This window comes from Diceros bicornis, chromosome 5, assembly GCF_020826845.1.
Source record: "Diceros bicornis minor isolate mBicDic1 chromosome 5, mDicBic1.mat.cur, whole genome shotgun sequence".
Taxonomy (NCBI): Eukaryota; Metazoa; Chordata; class Mammalia; order Perissodactyla; family Rhinocerotidae; genus Diceros; species Diceros bicornis.
The window spans coordinates 59211833-59235357 of NC_080744.1; the positions used below are offsets into that span (position 1 = coordinate 59211833).

At 55.4% G+C, this 23525-nt stretch overlaps 1 protein-coding gene across 1 annotated transcript; it reads left to right on the top strand.

Annotated features, from left to right (window-relative positions):
• Window positions 1-77: 77 nt before the first annotated feature.
• PLEKHO2 (pleckstrin homology domain containing O2) lies at window positions 78-22306 on the top strand. The gene is made up of 6 exons (XM_058541830.1): window positions 78-218; window positions 6302-6451; window positions 10635-10751; window positions 15163-15267; window positions 16823-16921; window positions 19275-22306. The coding sequence occupies exons 1-6, from the start codon at window positions 207-209 to the stop codon at window positions 20289-20291; spliced, it is 1500 nt and encodes a 499-aa protein (XP_058397813.1). The 5' UTR covers window positions 78-206; the 3' UTR covers window positions 20292-22306.
• Window positions 22307-23525: the final 1219 nt, after the last annotated feature.

The following is a 23525-nucleotide window of genomic DNA, read 5'->3' on the forward strand; positions in this document are numbered from 1 at the left end:
CGCTATTCCACTCGCCAGGCCCCGCCCCCCGGCCCCCGGAAGCCTCTCCCCGCCCCGAGCCCCGCCCCCCCTAAGTTTCTTGGGCCCTGGCGGCCCGCGGGACAGAACGCAGACAGCCGCCGCCCGGCCGGGCGTGGATGGAGGTGGTGGAGCCCGCGCGGCGTCGGGGGTGAGCGGCCAAGCGGCCAGACTTCAACTGACTCGCCATGGAGGAGGAGGTGAGGGCCGGGCCAGGCAGGGGGCCTGGGCTGGGGTCTTCGAGCCCCTCACGGCGGTTGGGGGTTCCTGGGCTCAGGCCCTTGTTCCAGCCAGCCCCTCTCCCGCCAGTCTCTGGACACCACCCCTACCCCACCCCCCGCCCCCACCCCCGTCCCAGGCAGAGCCTGGGCGGATGAGGCAGAGGCGCGGGTAGCGATCTGCGTCCGGCGCTTCGGAGACCCGTCCTTCTTCATGATCTCTCTGGCTTCTCTCACCAACTGTGGGCATGGTGGTTGTTATTGTTCCCATTGGACTGATGGGGAGACTGAGGCTCTGATCAGTTTGATGACTTGCTAAAAGTGGCTTGGGTTGCTGGCCTCAAACCCCAGTTACTGTTGACTCCCCATGCCGGCCAGGTCGGATCCTGAGGGGGCAGACTGTGTGTGTGTGTGTGTTTGTGTTGTCGAGGGGTGAGGGGGAGGTCTGTGCGTCTAGAGTCCCTGTCTCAAGGAATCTTGAGGCTATGACTGTGTCTGATGGCCAGAGGACTGGAGAAGTTGCATTTTTCTGCCCTATATGAGTCCCCTTTCCGCTACCCTCTCTGCTGGCCTGGAGTCAGGCCCAGGTAGGGGCTGATCCTGGCCCCTACTTTCCCTACATCTCTGGGAGGGCTAACTCCCTGGAGGAGCTGGGCAGCTGGACCAGCAGTGCCCCTTGAGCCTCCCTCTTCCCCCTCAGGACCCTCTTGTTCTGGGGTGGGGTCAGGCACTCTGACTCCTGCCCTTTACTTACATGCTCAGTTCTTCCAGCAGCCCCACCATCCAAGCATACAGCAAACACTTAATTTATGCCTGTGGAGGAGTGGCCTACTGAGTCTAGAGGACTTTGCTTCTTGTCCTCTGAGGGGGTCTCAGCTTCTGCCCCTCCCAGCCCAAGGGGAGGGGATGTGTCTTTGCCTGGATGGATGGGGAGGAAAGATGAAGCTTTCACTCTTGGGGCAAACCTGGCCAGCTGAGGAGCCCTGAGTGGACCAGGTTGCCTGTGTCCCCATCAGTGCCCATCTCCCTATTTCCTGGGGCTACTGCCCAGGGGCAGCTGGGCTGTTTGTCTGGGTTCCCTCCAGGCTAGGCCCTGCATTTCTGTGGGATGGTAGATAAGTCACTTCCCCTCTCAGCCTGCATTTCCTCTTCTATAAAATATAGGGCCTGGCCTCTTCTCCTGGTCCTGACAGTATGATTGCGGTCCTTTCTCTCAGAGTGGGTGGAAGTAGGGGGCAAAGTCAGGCCACTATGATTTGCTGTGGTTTCTTGCTGACGGGTGGGGCTGTCCTCCCCGGCCCCAGGCCCCTGTTGTGAGAGCTGTGCTGTCTGGCTGTGGCCCCTCCCCTTCTCCTAGAGGATGTGGGTCAGGATTACTCCATCTCCTGATCTGCTCTGGCCCCCAATTAAGGGAAGTTCTCCTGGGGCCTCCTGAGCCGATAGTTTGTCTCGGTTTGTCTCATGGCCAGGCCAGCCGAGCCTAGCCTTGAACTCCCGCTTGTCCTGCGTCGCTAACATTGCCACTTACTGACTCCTAGATGCCAAAAGCTCCTTGCATAGCTGGGCCAGCTAAGGTCCTGCCCGCCTCCTCCCTACACAGCCAGGGGCTCCCTATCCCCTACCTCCCCTTTGACATCCCTAACTCTTTTCCTTCCATTTCTTCTCCCAATCACTTCCCCTTGTTTCTCTAGGCCTTAGTACCCATCTTTGTTTCTCTAAAACACCTCTTAGATCATAGTCACCTGCTCTGCTCCATGACCCCAGTCTGGCCTCATCACCTCACTCCCACATGGCTGCTTTCAGCCCTCCCTGTAGCTTTGAGCTTCCTCCCCATGCCCCCGGCCACTTTGGTGCCAAGCCCTCTTAGACAAGTGACCTCCTCTGTGTAGTGGGTTGGTAGTCCCCATCAGGCTGAGGCTTGGTGATGATGCCCAGGGCACTGGGCGTCTGTCTACTTGTGTTCTCAGGGCCTCAGTTTCCCCATCTATAAAATGAGGGAGGTGGGTGATCCAGAAATGTGATGATATATGTGCAAAAGCTTTGAAAACTGCAAATATCAACATGAGGTATTGTTGCCACTGAGGTGAGGTTAAAAACCTGGACCCAGGCTTTCCTGTCTCTGCCCTGGGGTTCTGCCCCCTGCCCTCTCAGTCATGCCTTTCCCTTGCTTGGCCTTCAGTGGCTCCAGGCTTCCCATTTGCCCTTACTCATCTAGAGAGAGGCAGGACAGTGTCCTGTCCCAGCACTGGTTTTGTGACCTTGAGCTCCTCTCTGGCCCTTTCTGGGCTGTACTTTCTCTTTTTCTAGTGAAGGAGGTGAGAGTATAAGGTCTTTGATACCCTTTGTGCTTTTCCTTCTCCTCTGGGCCAAGGTGTGTGTCTCTTTCCCTCCTCACAGTCCTACCCAAACCCTACCTTCTACAAGAGCTTCCCAAACTCACCCCAAGCCCTTACCCCATTAGAGAGCTAGGACTGAGGTATCCCTCCGGGTAGGTGCTGTGTCTCTCCCAACAGCCTGGGGCTCTCTTAAGCGGGGGATGCTCACCCAACCCCCTGACTGGGGACTTCCCTTGTGCAGAGTCTATGTTGCCCCCATCAGACTGGAAGTTCCCCAGGGCAGAGCCTGTGCTTCCTCTCTCGTATTGCCCCATCACAGGGCTCTGACATGGGTTCTTAGCAGAGTTTGGTCAGAGCATCGTTTGGTTTAGTCCAAGGGCAAAGGTCATTGTCATAAGCTCCCTGTGATGTAAGGTGCCAACAAAGTTTCTTCTGCTGGTCTCCTCCCTCTGTCATGGCCTGCATTGTGGCTTTCCACCTGCTCCCCTCTGTGCACAGGGTAGGGGTGACCTGGCATTTTTTTTCTTCTTTTTTAATGAATGACCTGGAGACCTTCCCACCTTAGTCAAAGGAGAGCTGGGCTGGTGCCCAGGGGTGCCTCAGGAGCTGCTCACAGTGGGCAGGGGAGGGCCTGAGTGAGGATGGATGGGAGAGGAGAGGGTAAAACAGGAAGAACTGTGGTCAGCTCGTCAGTAAGAGGAGAGGAGGCTGAGAAACTGGGCTGAGCGGGACAAAACCTCCCCTGTGAGCCCTGCCAAGGGGAGAGGCCACTTATTAAAACTTCCTGGGGCATAGCCAGGCCCCTGGTGGGAGAGTGTCTGAGGGGCAGAGAGGGGCTGGGTGAAGCGTGGCAGGCAGGCAGGACTCTGACCTCCAGCCAGGCCTCCCTGGGGTGGCTCTTGCTGTGTCTGATTCCTGACAAGGAGACTCTTTCCTGGGCTGTGGTTCATGCCACCTCCAGCCTCTCAGTTGTCACTCACCCATCCCAAAGTGCCTTCTGCCCATCCTGGTCCCACCCATCCCTAAAGGCCCTGGACTTGCTTCTCTAGTTCATCCAGTCATGGTGTTCACTGGGTACTGCTCTGCTACACCTGGACAGGACAGTGGTCAAGGCACAAGGTTCCAGCCTTGCCCCCTGCATCTTCTAGCGGGCAGGAAGTTTTCACGTTTCAGGCAGTGGGTGAGGCAGGCAGGGGAGGTCACAAGCGGAGGGAGTTTAGAAAGGGGTTTGAGAGCCCATGGGGTGGTGGGTGGGGCCCTGAAAAGCAGGAGGTGAGCTTGGAGCTCAGAGGTGGGAGATCCAGGCAGCAGTTTCACCGTTCCACAGTCCCTACTGCGTTCCACAGTCCCTACTGCGTTGTTTAAGAGAGACCGAGAGTCTGCAGGCCTAGAGGTGGCCAACAGCGCTGCAGTTGCTAATGGAGGGTGTGATGTGTGAAATGTGGGGTGGGGTTTCCCATTTCCCACTTCTTCCCTTCCAGCCCTGGGCCTGGGCCAGCCTGCAGGGATCACTGAGAGGATGAGGCCCCTGCAGGTCACACAGCCCATGGGGCTGACCACAGGGTCTTTGGTGATGCGGGAGGGGGTGGGGGGAGTGTGTGCATAAGACGATATGAGAGCCTCCCCCTTCTCATCGAAAAGCCCTGAAGTCTCCTCTTCCCCTGGTCAGGGTGGTTCCTAACTGGCCGGTAGGCAAGCCTCCCACTTCCTTGTTCCTCCATCCGGGAAGACCGTTTGGGACCATCCCACTTCCCCATTTCTCTCGCCACCTACAAGTTAGGGAGAGACCCTGAGGGGGCATCCTACAATCCTGGAGCTCCTGGGGTATTGAGGACCAGCAGCTAAGCTAGAAAGGTCCTGTCCTGGATTCTGAACCAGGACCAGGGAGAGGGTCCCTGAGAGCCAGAGGGGATGGTAGTGATGACAACAGTAACAATAATAACAGCTACCATTTACTGAGTTTAGGCACTGCTGTATATGCCGTATCTTTATTCAGCAACAAACATTTATTGAGCAACTACTGTGTGCCAGACACTGTCTAGGCACTGGGCATACAGCAGTAAACAAAACAAAAATCCCTGCCCTCATGGAGTTTTAATCTTTGCAACTCCTGTTAATATCTCCATTTCATAGATGGAGACGCTGAGGCTTAGAGAGATTGAGTGACTTGACCCTGGTCTGTGTGACTTGGGCTTCAAAGCTCAGACTCGCAGCCACCGGAGTGTGCAGTTCAGAGTGGGAGGAGGCCACAGTGAGAACCAGGCCGGGGCTCCCCTTCCATGACAGAGAGCAGGGAGGCTGTGCCCTGCCCAGCCCCTGACAGCTCACCACACTTCTGTCTGCCTGGGCTTGTCCTTCCAAAGGCGGCTGTGGCCACACGGTATCCCTGGGGAGAGGTGTGCTCCTTTTAACTGGGGCCCCTTTTTTGAGCTTTATGTAAATTATAAAGTGGTCAGAATTAGGCAATGCTAATTTCCTTCTAGCATCCTCTAGATTCTGACATGCTCTTGACCCCCTCTCCTCCACCCTCCCCTTCACACTCACTACTGTGGGTACCAGTTACTGAAGCAAAGTGGTTAGCAAATTGGGTGTATTTTTATTTCCATTTCACAGATATTTCTTGAGCACCCAGTATGTGTAAAGGAACAGTGCTGGGTGCTGGGGACCAGAGGTGAATCTGATCCCACCTGGCATCCAGCTACACAAGCAGGAAGTTGAGGGGCACAAGATATCAGTGGCGGGCCTGGAGGCTCCAGGGTGGCTGCTGTGTCCTAGAGAAGGGCTCAAGTTTACCTCTTGTACCAGCTTGTGGTCGAAGGCAGAGTCCTTGGAGCCCCCACCAGGGGGGTTAGTGGCCCCAAAGTCCTGGCCTGGGGCAGGGATGAGGGCAGAGGAGCCTCCTGCTTTGGGGCAGGAAGCAGGGGCTGCAGAGTGGGCTCTCTAGAAGGCGGGGTAGAGAGACAGATTACCACTTTGCCTGCCTGCCTCCTTCCCTCCTCTGATCCTGCTTAACTGTGCTCTCCTCTGGGAGGCCTTCCTGGGCCACCCCAACCTGAACCAGGTCCCCCACTGTCCTCTCTCACTGCCCCCTTCTTCACTCTCCCTTCTCTGTTGCCTTCATAGCATTTCACACTTGTTAATGTGTTCATGTCTGGTGTTTATTTGTCAGCCCCTCCTGCCTGAATTGCCAACTCTATGAGGGCAGAGATGCGTTATTTTCGTTCTTCTCTGCCTACTCCAGCCCCTGTGACCTTGTAGGTGCTCAGTACAACGTTTGTTGACTGGTTGAATGAACACATGGGAGGCAGAACGGTGCGGCAGGAAGAACGTGGGGTCAGAGACCCAGTTTGAATTCTAGCTTTGTCATTCCAGCTGTGTGACTCTGGCAAGTCATCTCGCCTCTCCAAGCTTCAGTTTGGGTTCTGTGACATGTGGATAACGATGCTATTGCCTTGGAGGGTGGTTGTGTGGGTTAAATGAGACGATGTGTGTAAAATGTAATATGGTGTCTCAATATAAGGTGGCTGCTGCTATTATTATTGTTGTTGCTGCTGTTATTACTGTTATTTCTAATACTGGATTAAGAATATCTGCCTTGGGGGTTGTAGGGAAGCTCACATGCGATGATATCAGTAGGTATCCAGCAAAGGTACGCATCCCTTGTGTGGCCTGTGGACTTTGTGGCCCATGGCAGCAACCCTCATGGCATGTCCTGGTGCTGTCTTACAGAGTATGAAGGAGGGGGGCGAGAAGGTTCGGGGAGCGCGGACGGCGGACAAGGCTGGCTGGATCAAGAAGAGCAGCGGAGGCCTCCTGGGGTTCTGGAAAGACCGCTATCTGCTCCTCTGCCAGGCCCAGCTGCTGGTCTATGAGAACGAGGTAAGGACCTGCCTGGCCCTGAGGTTGGGGGTGCTGGGGCAGGGAGCAAAGTGAGGGCAGCCCAGGCCAGCAGGTGGATCCCAGAACCGGGACTGGAAGACCTGCTCCACTTTTGACATGCTGTGCAACCTTTTAGTGCCTGATCTTCTCTGGGTGTCTGTGGTATGGGGACGATACCTCTAGGTGCAAGTCTAGGGCTCCTGGATGAGGGGCTCTTTGAAGTGTATGTGCATAGGGATGTGTGTGTCTCCTCAACTGTACACCGACACTGCAACTCCTTGTCCCTGGGCTAGGTTCTACATATGTGAATGTTCCGGGAAACTGAAGTTTGCTCCATTCAGCAATGATAGTAGAAATAATACTTATCACTCATGCTTGTTTGGAGCTCTTATATACCTCTTATATGACAGATGCAATAGTCTCATGAGAGTGGTCATCATGTTACCTTCTACAGAAGAGGATACTGAGGCCCAGGGTGGCCAAATGCTGTCAGCTTCTCAGTGAATGAAGGAGTCAGGTCTAGAACCAAATCCAGTGCTCTTTCCGCCCAGACACACCAGCATGTAGACTCTAAAACATATTTTTGGTGGAAATCCTCTGAAATATGTTGAATATTCTCTGCCTTCTCCAACAGAAGGTGCCGGCCTAAAATGAGTCTTTCCTTGGTGGCTCCGAGTCACTTATTAGACTGTGCCATACCGCCAGACTGTACTTTTCAGCTTTTCTTCTTGGACATCAAGCTGCCAGTTGCCATTTCTGCTGTCCTTGTGCCTCCCACAGTCCTCACGTCTTCCCACTTCAGGTTGTGCCGCTTCTCGTTTCAGCAGCCTCGGAAGTTGGACAACCAAGGATGCTACAATTGTGTGTTGAGTAAGAGTCGATGAAGCTCTGGGTGAAGACCTGAGGAGGAAAGGGGGCTTTTACCTGTAAATGCTGTTTGTGTGCTGGGGTTGAGGCTACCAGAGGCCCCATCCGCTGAAAATGGACTATCGCTGTCTGCCGTTGATCAATGGGATACCTGGGGAGGAACTGGCCTAGGGGCAGCAGAAAGGGGATCCTGCCCATTCACCATCAGCCTCTCTCAGCATGCCTCAGGGTATCTTGGCAAATTCATAATTGTCCCAGGCCAAGAAAGGTTGGGCCACCAGATCTCGGTATTTAAAGGAGCTGCCTTTGAGGAGCACCTTGCCTTGCCTGCCCGAGTCCCCAGGCTCATAGAGTTGGGGTGTCAGAGAAGCTGCTGTAGGAGGCCAAGGGGGTGAATTGTGCAGACAGCCCCCCAGGTATTCTATACTACCGCTGTCACCAAATTAGGATGTGCTGTGGCGGCAGCAGGGGGATATTTTTATAAATAAATGGGGGTTGTCGCAGCTTCTTTCAGTCCTGGCTGCCATAAGAGTTGAGTGACAGGCCCCCAGCTGTCAGCCTGTCAGATGCTGTCAGACTTGTCCTGGGCTGCCTCTCCACATCTGGCCATGGCTGGGAAGCAGGAAGGATTTCACATCCCCTAAGTATGAAAAATATAAATCAAGCTTTAAAAAAAATCACTATTAAAACCTCAGTGCAGTTTTAAGAACTTAGCACTCAGGGGTGGGGGACCTTGGCCCAGGAGTAGGAATTGAGAAATGCTTATTAGTTCAATTCCTCTTTCTGATGTAAGGAACTAGGCGAGTGCGAATTGCTCTTGGCTCTTTCTTTGCTGTCAGTGAGGCTGACATTCCAAAAATGCTGCCCCCGCCCAGTGCCTGCTGGTGTATCCGTTTTTCTGAGCTGCAGAAGGGCTGGATGATTCAGCGTTTCGGGTGCAGAGGAGACCCAGGACAGGCAGCCGTGGGGAGCTGGGTGGTGGAGATGAACTTTTTGTTCCTAGACAGAGGAGGGTATGTTTGGGCCAGTAGTTGTCCAGTTCGGGGAGGCCTGTGCACATGGGGCAGGTGAGCTGCACCCCGTGGGGGGGGTCCTTCCCCAGGCAGCTTCCAAGGTAGGACTTCCTGGGGTCTCACTCTGTGTCAGGCATTCAGTCCAGCAAACTAGTCCTACGTATGTCTCTCTTGAGGGCTGCCCCTTATAGGGCGCTGCAGCAGGGACAGAAAGGAGAACAGACACATGCAGCGTAGGGTAGACAGAGATGGCGGCAGGGAGTTAGGGCTGTTTGTCCCTGTGGCAGGGCATCCCTAGCATCTAGTATGGTGCCTATACTTGGCAGGTGCTTTGTGGATGGGGGGGCCTCAGAGCACAGAGAGAGCACCAAGGCTTGGGCTTCTGGGGGTGGGCGGGGAGCTTCCTGGAGCAGGTGGATTTGACTAGCCCTTGTGTTGAGTGGAGGAACCTGGAAGGGATTGGAGACTAGGGGTTGGAAAGAGATGTGTGGAGGTGAAAATGGGAAAAGACACTTGATTGAATCTGGGTGGGAAAGATCTGGCCACCCTGGGCGTCTGTTCCCCTTTCCCTGAGGTGCTGAAGAGAGAGTAGATCGGTGGTCATCCACCTTAGCTGCATAGTCATCTGCTTTGAAAAATACTGATGTCTGGGCTCCACGCCTCAGGGATCCTGATGTAATTGGATGTTGGCTGGGCATTGGGGTTTTTATAACTCCCAGGTGCCACCAAAGTTGAGAACCTCTGGTGTGGAGCAGAGGTTCTCAAACTTTTGCATACATCAGAATCACTTGGAGGGCTTGTTAAAACTCAGATTGCCAGGCCCATTCCCCTAAGATTATGATTCAGTAGGGACAGGACCTGAGAATTTGCATTTCTAATGAGTTCTCAGGTGATGGCGGCTGCTGCTGGCCCAGTGCCACACTTGGAGGACCATTGATGCAGAGCAACCTGTTGCTACGGCACTGTCTGAGCCTCTGGGAGGAGCGTAGTGGGTGGGACAGAGCTCTGGCCTGGGGGTCAGAGGCCGTGGGTTTGAGTTTGGCCCTGCCCCTTATATTTGGGTCTGTGCTCCTAGAGCAAATCACTTCGCCTCCAGGCCTCATTCTCTTCCTCTGTAAACTGAGGCAAATACTGGAGCTCAAGGCTTTCAGGGTGATTGAGAGGCTCAGGAGAATCAGGGATGCAAAAGTGCTCGCTAAATGTCAGGGTTTCTCAGTATGTGTAGATTATCAGGGAGAGAAATTGGGACATTTCCTCTGCAAATAATCGAGGCACTGCCTCCCAGATATTCCACCCCAAACTGCAGAGCACTAAGGCGGTCCCTGGGTGGATGCTTTGCTGGCTGTCTGCATGATGTCCAACGGCAAAAGTTTCCTTAACTTGTTGGCCACTCCCCAGGGCAGTGCCCCCCACCCAGGGCCCGCTTCTACTTCTGTGGAGTCTCCAGGAAGTTGTTCCAGCTGGGTCTCTCCTGGAAGAGGAACCAATTGACCACCAATGAGGGAGGAGCTTGTACCAGGCAGCTTGCTGGAGAGGCACCTGGCGGGTAGAGCCCATGTGGAGAAAACACTCAAGGGCCAGGGCTGGCAGGCAGGAAGGCAGCCTAGCCTGTGTCCAGGGGTGGCCTAGAAGAGGCTTGCCACTGTCCTGGCCACCAGCCCTTCTAGTGATGAGGCCTCAGGGTGGCAGGCTGAGGGGGGTGCTCTTGAAGGAACCCTTGCCCTCTCCATTGTGCAGGCTATGGAGAGTGGCCTCTCATCCCAAGCCAATAGTCAGCGGAGGAAGATGCCAAGTGGGGAAGTCAGCTCAGGATCACTGTGGTGAAGGCAGGGCATGTTCATGCCTTGTTCACACTTCCCTCTGTGGCTCTGCCTGGAAAGCCTTTTCTTTTTTTCTCATTTTTTGACATTTTGCTCCTTCTTCCAGACTACCTCTTCCACAAATCTCTGCCTGGCCTCTGGGCCTGCATGGACCCCCCAGGCACCCTTTTCTAAGCTTCTCCAGCTTCGCCTGTTTCCTCCTTTGGCCTTAGGCACATTTGAGTCAGTTCTGCTACCTACCTCATTTCTCATGTGGATGGTGAGCCTTGAGGGCATCCCTCCAACCAGCACGGACTGAGCACCGTCTACCGCCAGGGTCTGAATACCGCATCTGGGTGATTGATTGGCAGCCTGAGGTCCCCCTCTGACCAAGTGATGCCCTCACTGAGTGGGATCAGGACCTGGGGCGGGGCCTGGGTGTTTGAGAGTCTGGGTGCGTCTAGCTCTCATCGGTTCGTGTCCCCTCTCTTTCCCTCCTCCCAGGATGAGCAGAAGTGTGTGGAGACAGTGGAGCTGGGCAGCTATGAGAAGTGCCAGGACCTTCGTGCCCTCCTCAAGCGGAAACACCGCTTTATCCTGTTGCGATCCCCAGGGAACAAGGTAGGGCTATGCGCACTGCTGCCTGACCTTCCTGCAGACAGGGTCTCCTTGGGAAGATCACCCCTGGAAGGCTCTCTAAGGCAAGCTGGGCCCCTGGCTGTAGCCTGCAGGTTCTCTGTTGACTGGCTGAGTCTCAAACCCAGGAGCCACCACAGGTTGGACCTTTTTCTCATTTTGTCTTGGAGTCTCCCCAGCCTCTGGTTGATAGGAGATGCATTTAGGACTCTGCTGAGAGCTCTGCTGTCCTCTCCCTTTCCAGACCCTGGGGCCTCCTTCCCAGGCTATAGTTGGAAAGTAGCCTTTGGAAGGTGGGGCCCTTGGCCTTCTCCCACACCCTGGACACAGGAGGCCCAGGGCTGAGGCAGGAAAGCTGGGGATGAGGCCTTCACCCCACCAGGCCTCTGACACCCTGTGGTAGTCTAGGGTGGAGGGGAGGGTGTGGCCTCCCCTTCATCTCAGGCCTTCTGGGTGGGCTACCCCTCCTCCCCTCCATTCAGGACTCAGTGCTCGGAGACCTGCAGACCCCAGCTTTCGTCTCCTCACACTTTCCTTTCTTGGCTGAAGGGGGAGAAAATCTCTTGCTGAGAGGTTCTTTCCCTGGGACATGCTGTGTGTTCAGATGAAAGATCACTGTTTGCACCACGTATCTCTGGCAGGGAATCTGCCAGGGTGGGTGTTGACACATGGTGTAGTTTCACGGATGTCAGGAGGGAGTTCAGATTTGGGGCTTGCGTATACAGCACCTCTCGCCAGCTTGCACCCATCTGCAGTTGGGCCACGCCTCGCCCCAACCTCTGCACATCATGTGGAGCCACGCAGAGTGGGGCTGAGTCACAGAGGCTGCAGGTTGGGGAACAGGTCTGGTCTGGGCCTGTTGGAGGCCATTCTGTTTCTTCCCCAGCTTTAAGGGCCTGGGAGCCCAGTCCTCTGTGGTCCCCGGGGCTCTGGCCCCTGGAGGAGACCATGATGCTTTACTCACTAGACTTTTGTCCTATTCTGCCGTGGGTGGGGGCAAAGAAGGAACTGTGGAACTCTGATCCTGGGTGTGCCCCAGGGTGGGGGCAGGTTTATAGTGTCATGAGGGTTCATAGGGCTGGGCCCAGGTTTCCCTTGACATCCGCTGCTTAGGGCTGATTGAAGAAGAGGAGAGCCACATTTTGGTCATTCAGGCCCTGGAGCCCCCACCCTCTCCTGGAGAGCTGCTTCCTCTCTGAGTGGGTCCTGTATTTGTGTATGTGTATTTGAGAGACACGCAGAGTCCGTTCTGTGGGAAAGTCTGCCGCCTGTGCCTGGCGTGCGTGTGTGCTCCTCTTCAGGGGCAGGTGAGCATTCGCCTGGTGTAGGTCTGTCTGGGCCTTTGTGTGTCTCTTAGGGAGCTTATGTGGATGTGGGACAGATGGGCCTTGCTTCTCTGTCCTCTGCCAGTGCTGTTCTGCGGGCCACCTCCTTTCCCCAGCTCTGAGAATCAGCTGGTGGTGGGCTGGATGGATCAGGCCCAGCTCAGGGTGGGACAGCACCTTCAGAGAGGCCTGTTTGTGCAGCTGCTTTGGCCAACAACCTGCCATCCATCCCCCAATCCTGCAGAGTTCAGGTTGGCTCTGGGTGACTCTGGGAACAGGGCGATCAGTCAGGGAGATGGGGCTGTGGAGCCGTTGGTGGGGGCTGCAGGGCAGTGGAAGGACAGCATACCTGGTTCCAGCTCAAGGCCCCTGACCCTGGCCACCCCAGGAGCGCACACAGAGTGGGGGCTCTCCAGAGGGCAGATGGAGGACCGTGCAGAGCACCACTCACTGCATCCTCTCACCCTCCTTTCCTATCGCCCTGGGTGTTCCCCACCCTCAGTGAGGCCCACGGCTGGCCGGAGGTCACATGACCCTGGCTGTCTGGTCCTGAGGCCGCCTTTTTTTTTTCCCTCTAATCAAATAAACAAAGCCTCCAGTGTCTTGCATGCCCCTCTCCCTCCTGCCTCCCCGTCCCCACACCCCTGCCATGAGGTCACAGGCAGACACTGCCAGGAAGCAGGGTGGCCTCTGCTGGGCCTTGCTGCCCTGCTGGTCTCAGCCAGCTTGGCCCTTATCCTCTTTCCTGCTTCCTTTCTCCCCCTTTCACTTTTTTCCTTTCTGCCGTTTTGTCCTCCCCTCCTTTTCCAGGCCATGTGGGCCTATTCTGTGCCAGTCCCTTAGCTCCTAAACTCCTAGCAGGGCCTGTGCCCCTGGGGCTTCTTGGAAGGGCTTGGGGAGGGATCTGTGCAGCCTGTGGCTCTTCAGGATGTGGGGATGGGGCAAGAGGAGCCACTTCTTGATATCTACTTGTCCCTATTCTGATCCCCCTTGGGCGATGCCTGCTCATTCAGCCAGGATTACAGGGTTCCTTAGGGTGGGGCTGGGTCCCATGTAACCTCATATTCCCTCTCCTAGGGAAGCCCTTTGGCTGATACCCTCCACTCAGCCTGCCTCAGGTGGGCTGGCCGATGAGCAAGGGCCACAGTTCGGATTGGGTCCAGTGGCTCTGTTCTTATCCCGTTGAGGCCCGGAGTAGTGAAGAGACCTGTGCAGGGTGCCATTGTGGGCAGTGGGACTAGAACTTGACTTCTAGACCAGTGCTCTTTCTCTGCCCCACTCTTGCTGCATCTGTTGTTGAGTTCGGGTGTATGCCTCTCAAACTCTCTGGAATGCTAAGTCCTGCACCAAGCAGGGGCCCCATCAACTCAGGGCCTGTGAGCAGGAGCAGCGGCTGGGCTCAGAGGGGCTGGCCCTGGGCTGCCTTTCTCGCAGCCCCCAGCACAGGATTGCGTGGGCCCTTGAAGAGCCCAGATGCAGTGCTGTCCCTCCCTGAGCCCCCAGCAGCCCTGGTGGCTGGGCTAAGAGGCAGTTGCCAAGGTGCCCTGGGGTTTCTGACTTAACTGTAGATCTGCTGCCAGGATCGAATTTATCCTGGTCATGCAAATGAGCATTTGGCTGTGCCTGGCATGGGAGGTGGGTGGGACCCAGCGCCCTGTGTGAGGAGAAAGAGGAGGCAGCCAGGAGGAAGTTATATAACGAAGATGCTGAGGGGGCCAGGCGGATTGCGGTGTTATATAACTCAGACAGTGGCAGGAGGGAAGGCGCTATCTTATACCACGGCGGGGGATGGGCAGGCTGGCGACCCGGCGGGCAAAGAACTAGGACATCTTGAGGTCAGAGAGTGGGCAGCAGCCCAAAATGGGCAAGGGAAGGAAGCTTGGGCCAGTTCATTCATTTCCTGGCTCATTCATTCAGTAGCTATTTACTGGGTACCTTCTATGTGCCAGATCCTGGCTTTAGTCGAGTTTAATTCCCTCAGCATTGCCTTGTGGTAGGTGGTGTTATCCCTGTTTCCTGATGAGGAGACCAGGACTGTTTTGTCCAGAAGGAAGGCAATGGTGATCATTCCTACTAGTGAGCACTCACTCTGTGCTGAGCTCCAGATTCAGCACTGTAGATACATCGGTGATCTTCACAGCTCCATGAGGCAGGTCGTGGTGGTGTTCTCCTTTTACAGATGAGGAGACTGTGGCTCAAGGTCAGCCAGCTATAAGTGGTGGTCTGTCCAGCTTAGAGACCCTACTGCTGTGTCTACCACGCAAGGTAGCCCCTCAATTTGCACGGCCTCATCCCTTCCACCATTTCCTGTCTGACCTTGGGGCCTGAGAGGGAGGGGGCTCTCTGAGCTGCCCTCTGATTCTAATATAGAAGCTCAGAGCTCCTGCTTGAGATGGGAAGGGACCTTTGGGGTGGGGTGGGGTGGGGAGTGGAGTCAGGAGTCACTGGATTGCTTCAGGCCGCCTTGGCCAAGTCCCATCCCATCTGGTGAGCCTCTGTGTCCTTATCTGTATGATGAGGGGTGTGACTTGACCCCCAATGCCCTTTCTCTCTTGTAGTCTATTATTCAAGGCCAGAAAGGAGACCCTGGGACTTTCTCACTTGGAGCCAGGGCTGGTTGTGGGGCCCACAGGGGAGCTGAAGGTGGCCCTGGTTCCAGTGGGTCTTCACCAATGGACACCCCTCAAGCCTGTCATATCTGTCATTGTCCTCAGCCTGGTGTGGGTGTAGACTGGACTACTCCTACTTTACAGAGAAAAACTGAAGCTCAGGGGTCAGGCAGCTGGCCTGGAGGAGTCACATGCAGCAAGACCAGATCTTTCCACAGGGCAAGGCTGACTAATCCAAATCTTTGGCAGCTGCGTGCAGGGAGAGAGCCCCTTCTCTGCTGGATCTGTCCGCTCCCTTGTCCTGAAGCCGAGGTGTTAGACCTGTTGTGGGGTCATTCTGGTTTGCTCCTGACCAGCGGTGCCAGAGAATACTTTGGGATCTGGGGTGGGAAGTTTTCTTAAGACCCCAAATGTGAGCCCTGTTGAAACATCTGCCATCCACCCCACCCATGCCTCCTGCAGGTCAGTGACATCAAATTCCAGGCACCCAGTGGAGAGGAGAAGGAATCCTGGATCAAAGCCCTCAATGAAGGGATCAACCGAGGCAAAAACAAGGCTTTCGATGAGGTGCGTGCAGTCCTGTGGATGGCTCGGTGTCCCCTTTCCCACCATGTGTGATCTCAGAGAGGACCCTGCCTCACCTCACCCAGACAACCCCTTGATTATGTCACTGCTACAAACACTGGGGCAAGAACCTGCTGTTCTTACCTCATTTAATACTAACAACACCCCTCAAAGGAGGTAGTAGTGTTCCCATTTTATAGATGAAGAAACTGAGGTGTAAGGAAATTAAATAACTTGTTTTAAATTAAAACATAGGTAGGGTAGAATTTTACTGGTTGCAGCCATGCATCGTTTCCAGCCCAGCCTCAGCTGGAAACAGCAGGTGGGCCCAGGCCAGAGAGGTCTGAGGGGGTGAGCTGGGAGCCTGAAAGCTCACTTTTTAGTTTGGCGATGAAGTCCAGACCAGGCTGGCTCTAGCCCTTGGCCTCTCTATCTGTCTGCAGTAGCTGCCCAGCCCCCTGTGCCGTAGCGGTGACAGTGGCAACAGTGGCCATGATCAGGCTTGGGGCAGGTGGGTGTCCCATGGGGCCAGATCTCCTAGGAAAGATTTGCGTTGACATCATGGATTCATAGCTATTTGGGATAAAATGGACCTGGGGGCCACCTGAAGGGACCTCTGGGGTTGCAGAAGCTGAGACCTGAGGGGAGCAAATCTTCCCAAGCAAGTCCCCTCTTAACACCCAGGTCCCCTTGACTTGCAGCTATGGCTCCTGTGTCATGTCTTATGTGACTGTGTCATTCTCAGCCAATTACCAGCTGGGGAACATGTCCCCATTTCCTGGGATAGGGCTGATGGGCCATATTGTGGGTGTTTAAGGCCACAGGAGCGTGGACTGGGCCTCAGCCCCCAGTCTTGGTGGAGCAGGGCCAACTCCTTCACTGGGGAACAGAGACAGTTGGACCCCAAGGTGAGCCTGAGCCTGATCTGGGGGCTGGAGAGTGTTAGCGCCATTGCCCATCACAGGGACAGGCTGTACCGGGGTTCAGAGTCTGGATTTCCCATGTGGATCTTACTCTGTGGTTTCCCTGCTACTCCTGACCTCCTTTCCTTACTGTCAGAGAGGAGATATGCCCTCCAGATTCCCCACCCCAAAGGGACAGGGGCCCTGCTCTTTCCTGGGCTGTGCCCGGGGGTCCTGGGAGAGTGACTGGGGCCAGGACAGGCCTATTCTGGAAGCCAGGTACCAGGGGACCATGGATTATCTTCCCCTCCCCCAGCTAAGCACAAAAGCAGCCTCAGGGCGGCTTATATATTTGCAATAGACCAAGGGGCAATGGCTGATAGCCCATATTTGAGCAGGAAGGCTGAGGCAAAGAGGGCAGCTGCCGAGGGAGGGAGAGCCTCTGCCTGCAGAGCTGACAGAGGTAGTGTAGAGACAGAGAAGAGCAGAGGTCTGGACACGGGGGATGCCTCAAAGAGAGAGGCCGCTGTGGGGCGCTTTACCCTGTCAAGTGAAGATGTGGGTGCAGACCTGCCCCTGAGGTGGGTTAATGCCTGGGCACTTCCTCCTCTCCCCAAGTCCTGGTGAGGACTGACCTGGTTCCTCCTCCTTCCCAGGTAAAGGTGGACAAGAGCTGTGCCCTGGAGCACGTGACGCGGGACCGGGTGCGTGGGGGCCAGCGGCGCCGGCCGCCCACGAGAGTCCACCTGAAGGAGGTAAGACTTTGCCCCCGGCTTGGACAGGTGGGAGGTCAGTTAAGCCTAGGACCCCAGCTCCTTAGGGTGGCAGCCAGGCTTGGGGCCGCCTTCTTCCTGAGGACTGAGTGGTATTCGGGGTGTCTGTGTGAGGAGGCACGTGTGTTATATGTGCTCAGTGTGTAGATGTCCTCCTTCACTTGTTGAGTCCACACACTGGCCTTAGCCAGGCTTGGTGCCTGAGGGAAACTGAGACCCTGAGGCTAGTCCCTGCCTCTCAGAGTGCAGCTTCCAGCTGGAGAAAAGACCTGTTCCAAGCAGAGCTGTGTCTAATTTCTGTACAGTGGAGGGCTCTGAGAGGCTGAGACAGGAGGGGCCACAGAGGACCCACTGACACTTGAGCCTTGAAGGACAGAAAGGGTTTCAATTGGCAGACTTGGTGTGAGGGACATTTCTGGTGGAGGGAATGGCGTGAACTGAGGCACGAGGCAGGAGAGTTCAAGGTGGGCCAAGTCCCTTTGACTGGGAGATGGTCTGGGAAGGCGAGGTTGTGGGGAGGAAGTTGTGGAGGTCTTGAATGCTGGAGCTGGGGACAGGATGGATGGGAGGGTGCATTCCAGAGGTCAGTTTGAGGCTCTGGGTAGGGGGGGTTGGGGTGAGGGAGGGAAAGGCAGGGGGCCAGGAAGTAAAGGGAGAGGCGACACCTCCAGGCCCTTGGGGGGGTGAAAAGGGAGGGGCCCGTGGGAGTGACACTGGGAAGCAAGAGCTACCTGAGCTTTTTATTGAATATGGGGCTAGAGGAGGCAGACTAAACAGAGAGGGAGGGTTGTCAGAGGTGCCCCCAAGCCTGGAGATTGGGTGAGTGGAGGCCGTGGGCGCAGCAAATTTGGGAGGAGGCATGGGCAAGGGCAGGGGTAAGGGAGAAGCCCTTTTTCAGACTAGTGATGCTGATGGGGGTGGATGGTGGGGGAGAGATCTTGGAGGCCAAGAAAGAACCTCAGCAAATGCTACATTTGGGGAATGGAGGGCTGTAGGGAGCCAAGGAAGAAGAAACCAGAGAGGCTAGTGGCACAGCTGGGGAGAGAAGAGCACAGGACCTGGGGGCTGTCAGCTGGGTTGGCAGCCACTACTAGTCACAGGGCAGGACTGAGGGAAAGGCGGGTGGTAATGCTTATAGCATGTTTTCTCAGGGGAGTCAGCTCAGGGCTATCATGGGGTGCAGAGCTGGGGGTGCCAGAGAGAAGGGGACCATGGAAGGGAAGAGAGAGAAGAAAAGGGGCCGACATCATTGGAGAGTTTATTTTTGAGATGAGGCAGCCTGTTCACATGTGTCAACTGAGGGAAGAAAGCCTGCCGAGGGAGTGACCGAAGTAGCCAGAGAGAAGAGGAATGCTGAGGGGGAGGTCTAGGAGGTGTTGCCGGAGGGCCAGCCTTGGAGGGAGGGACCCTTTGAGAAGAATTCAGAGAGGGGCTCTTGTCCCAGTGACTGAGTGCATATGTTGGCCAGAGCACTTGTGGGCATATGAAAGGGAGTGAGGGTCCCAGCCAGCACCCCCACCACCTGAGAGACCTTGGGGGAGGTCCCCTCCCCAGCTCTGCTCCAGGGCCTCTGAGGCCCCCTGAGAGTGTCCCCATGACCGTGGGGCTGCTGGGTGTCCCTGTGGGTCCCCAGGGCCAGCTGCCTGCTTGGTGCAGCTGTTCTCCTCTGGCGGTCAGCTGGTCTGGGGCTGCCCATGTCTGGGGCCACATCTGACGGCATGAGGAGAGTGGGCACAGGCTGCTGAGCAGCTGGGCGGGCAGAGGCTGGAGAGATCTGGGCCGCAGGGCTGCGTGAGGGGCTGGCACACCAGACAGAGGTCTTAAGGGAGGGGAAGAAGAAGTGAGTGAGCTCAAGACAACTCGGGAGTCCTATCGTTGAGTCCTGGACCTGTCGCCTACAGCCTGTGGGGACCCTGAGTGGGTGGTTGCAGAGAAGGGACCCTCCCAAGGCCATACAGCCAGGAAGGGGTAAGAAACAGGGCTGGAACCATGTCCTCTGCTGCCCAGGCCAGTACAACAGCCACTAAAACGAGCTGCCTCTTTCACTGGCTAGAAGAAGTCAAACTGTGGTGCTGGGAAGACACCTTGGCTCTGAATTCCTGGCCTGTGATCCCAAAACAGGGAATTCTATGGGAGTGAGGGACAGAAGAGGATTTATCAGAGAATCACTTCGGCTTCTAATCAAGTGACCTCGGAAGCCAGGCCAGAGGGCGTGGAGAGTGGGGGCTGGGGGCCTGGGCAGCCTGGATGGGAGGGCTTGAGTACCCTTGTAGGTGGGCACATCTGACCCAAAGGCCAGTCATCCAAGATGACGCCTGTGTACTGCCCCCACCAGGTTGCCAACGCAGCTTCTGATGGGCTTTCACGCCTAGACCTCGATGTCCCGGACAGCGGGCCACCAGTGTTTGCCCCCAGCAATGATGTCAGTGCAGCCCAGCCCAGGGAGACAGTCCGGCCCCCCATGCCTCCTATCAAGCCGTCTCCAGCACCCGAGACAACCAGCCTTGGTGACAGAGTGGAAACCCCTGCGGGGGAGAGAGCCCCCACCCCTGTCTCAGCAAGCTCTGAGGCCCACCCTGAGAGCCAAGAGGACTCAGAGACTCCAGTGGGGGAGGACAGTGGCTCTGAGCAGCCTGCCAACAGGGTCCTGCCTGACAAACTGAAGGTGAGCTGGGAGAACCCCAGCCCCGAGGAGCCCCCCGACCCTGAGAGTGCAGAACCGCTCCAAGTACCCTGTTCTGAGACTTCCGAGGCTGCGCCCAAGGAGGGTGGGAAGCCCCCTACACCCCCACCCAAGATCTTATCGGAGAAACTGAAAGCCTCCATGAGTGGGGTGGAGGCTTCTGGGCCAGCCCAGAGTCCTGGGACCTCTGAGACCTCTGCCCCAGGCCCAGCACAGGTCTCAGTGAACGGTGTGGATGAGAGTCATGAGCCCGACAAGCCATCCCAGTCTTCGGGCACCCCAGAAACTCCCCCAAAGGACACAACAACATCCGCAGCACTGCCCGCCTGGGACCCACCACCTCAGTTCCATCCCCGTTGCTCCTCCCTGGGGGACCTGCTTGGGGAAGGCCCCCGGCGTCCATGGAAGCCTGTGGAACGGCTGTATCGGGCCCAGCTGGAGGTGAAGGTGGCCTCCGAACAGACGGAGAAACTGTTGAACAAGGTCCTAGGCAGTGAGCCGGCCCCTGTGAGCGCCGAAACATTGCTCAGCCAGGCCGTGGAGCAGCTGAGACAGGCCACCCAGGTCCTGCAGGAGATCAGAGATCTGGGAGAGCTGAACCAGGAAGCACCTGGGCTACAGGAGAAGCGGAAGGAGCTGGTGACCCTCTACAGGAGAAGTGCACCCTAGGGCCTGCTGGGCCAGGGCATGGTCCCTCCTGGCAGCCCAGTCCATCAGAGGCCAGCCCTGCTAAGAAATGTGCTTCTACTCAGGCTGTAGAAGGGCCATCGGGCGTGTCGGGGTTTGGCCAGGACCTGCTGAGACTCCTGGTGTCCTTTCCGCCCTATCCTGACCAGTGGTGCTAGGTGCCACCCAGGGCCACTCTCAGTCTATCTGGCCTGGCCTCTGGGCTCTGGGCTCTGGGCTTGGGCTGGGAGCACATACCTGGGACCACTGTGCTTTCCTGGTTGTTCCGAACTGCCCCTGGGTTTTGGCACAACACTTGGGGTTTCTGGAGGTGGCATCATCTCTGCTTCCCACCCCAGTAGTTTACATTCCTGACTCCTGAATAGAGCACAGCTGAGCCCCACTGCAGCCTCCATGTCCAGATATTCCCAGGCAGAGAGCCTCATGGCAGAGGCAGCTTCAAGTCGTGACCAACTCTCCCCACCCACCTATTCCGAGCAGCTGCTGAGGCCTTGGGTCCCGGCTATAGGGTCATCCCTCAGCTGAGTGAGACCTGGAATCCAGCTAGGGCCTCCGAAGGCAAGTGAGAGTCATCTGTGTGAGAAAGCCATTTGCTGTGTGGCCCCTCTCTGGGCCTCTTTCCTCTTCTGCAGGCCTTTCCCTCTGGTGAGCTGTGATTGGAGGACTCCAGAGTGGAGGAGAAACTCAAGGGTCTACTAGTCTAGTCCCTGCCCCTGGACCAGCTTGTGTCCAGCCTTGCACATTCCTGTAGAGGTGAACCCCAGAATGGTCCCAGTGTCAACATCAGAAAATCCTGTATGTAATTCATTATAAATCAACCTTCAGAAGAGAAGCTGCCCCCACTTCTGTGCCTCCCCAGAGGGGATTTATTTCTGGGTCTCTGTGGTTCCTTCTCAACCCAAACAGGTCCAGTATCACCTGATTTCTTCGAATGCTGATGGGGGTATGTTGGGACCTGAAACCACTTTCCTCTCCCCTCTTCCTCTCATCCCTCTGGCTCAGGCCCCCAACGGACTGCTCCTGAACTTCCTAGTGGAAGGAGCATTTTCTCCTGTCCCTTTCCTGGTCCATGCCTGCAGCCTGAGCCTCTTCCTAGCACAACCCCCCCGCCCCCATCGTCCCTAGCTCAAGGAGCACATCCAGTCTCCATCCTGCTGCAGCGGCCGTACTGAAGGCAGAGCCTGTAGGTGCAGAGGCCCTGAGGGCCGCAGCCACTCTCCCTGGGCCTGTGGGAGTGGGAGCTGCTTCTGACAGGCCTGCTCAGGGGGTTTCTGCATGTGCACTTTTGTTTACTGAAGGAGAGGGAGGGTCACAGCTACATGCTCTGGTCTTCTGCCCACTGCCCCACCCCGAGCCGCCAGTCGTGCCCACTGAGGCCTGCCGGCGCAGGTCAATGCCTTCTTACTGTACTTCTACTTTGTCCTTGAAGGTAGTGGCCAGGGATCGGGAGGGGCAGATGTCCATTCTGCAGCCTGGACTGGGCAGGGGTGGGGGGTGAGCAGCAATGTCATGGCTCGTGAGCCCCAACTGGCATCCCAAACCACACTCCTTGGACAGAGTAGGCTCCCATGCCACAGTCTGCCTGTCCCTGTATCTGTCTGCAGTGCAAGAATGTCATCAGGTGCCCACAGTCATGTGGCCCCCTGCCATCTTTTCTTGGGGAATAGCTTTCCCCACCAGCAGCCTGGGCTGGCTGGGGCCTTAGCCAAGTCACCTGCTTCCAGGGACTAGAGTCTCAGTTTCCTCCTCCGATAAGTGACCAGGCTGAGCAAGTAGCTCTGGGGCCACCCCAGTCGCCTAATGCCATTGGTTCTTCTGGGGTTCCCATGCCTTGGCAGCCTGGGCCCCAAAGGGGAATCCAGCGTCCAGGGGAGGGGGAGGAGGATCAGGACTATGCAGGGCTGCCTTTCCTGCATCCTTGAGGAGGATGGCATTCCATGTCTTCTGCTTATGCAGCGCCTTTCTTGAAGTTTGGCAATAAATCCCTTTTTATGGAACTTCTCTGCCGCAAGCCTATTTGTTGGTATGGGGAGCAGCTCCAGGGCTGGCCTCAAAGGATGCAGAGCGTAGGTGGTGGTTGATCAGTGGCATCACCAGTCCAAACCCTGTTCTCGAGCTCCCTTCCCGTAGGCTGGTGGGACATTGCCCACTGGCAGTGCTCCATCTCTGCTCACCTCAGCCAGGCTCTCCAGTTTCACCTCCACACACAACATTTCTGCAGGCTAGGGGTGGTCGTAAGGAACAATGCTTTTCAATTTTTAAAAACTTTATTTGGAAGTAATTTCAAACATAGAGAAAAGCTACAAGAAGAGGAATAATACAAAGAAAACTCATATACTCTTTACCCAGATTGACCCAATGGTTTATCTTTTGAGCACTTTCTTTAACACATACACAATTTTTTTCTGAATCATTGGATAGTTAGTTATCGTGGCCCCTTACCCCTTCAGTGTGTATTTCCTAAAAATAAGTATATTCTCTCATTAACTAGAGTACAATTATCAACTTCAGTAAATTTAACACTGATATGATACTTACTGTTCATTTTCCAATTTTGTCATTTATAACCAATAATATCCTTTATCATATTTTTCCGCCAGTGTAGAATCATATTGTATACATGTCTCTTTAGTCTCCTTTAATCTGAAATGTTTCCACAGCTTTTCTTTATCTTTCATGATGTGGACGTTTTTGAAGAATACAGTCTTCCCCCACTTTTTTAATAGAATATTCCTCATTTGGGATTTGTCTGAGATTTTCTCATAATCAGATTGAGGTTGCAGATTCTTAGCCAGAAAACTGCGTGGGTGATACTGGGTCTTTCTCAGGGCCTCACATCTGGAGACATACAACCTCCATCCACCCTTCATTGGTGATGTTAATTTTGATCACTGGTCAAGGTGTGATCACTGTATAGTTTTCTACTGTATAGTTATATTTTTCTCTCTTGTAACTAATTTTTTTTTCTACTGTATAGTTATATTTTTTTCTACTGTATAGTTATATTTTTTTCTCTTGTAACTAATAAGCAATCTGGGAGACATTTTAAGACCATGCACAAATATTTTGCACCTCATCAAAATTTCCCCTTAGATTTAGTCTCCATTGAGGAGTCTTGCCTGAACAGGTGTTTCCTATGATGGTTCAAAATATTTCCAGCTGTTATTTTAACCTCGGAGCCTGGTTCTAGTTAGGGGTGAGCCTGGGCCCTGCCTT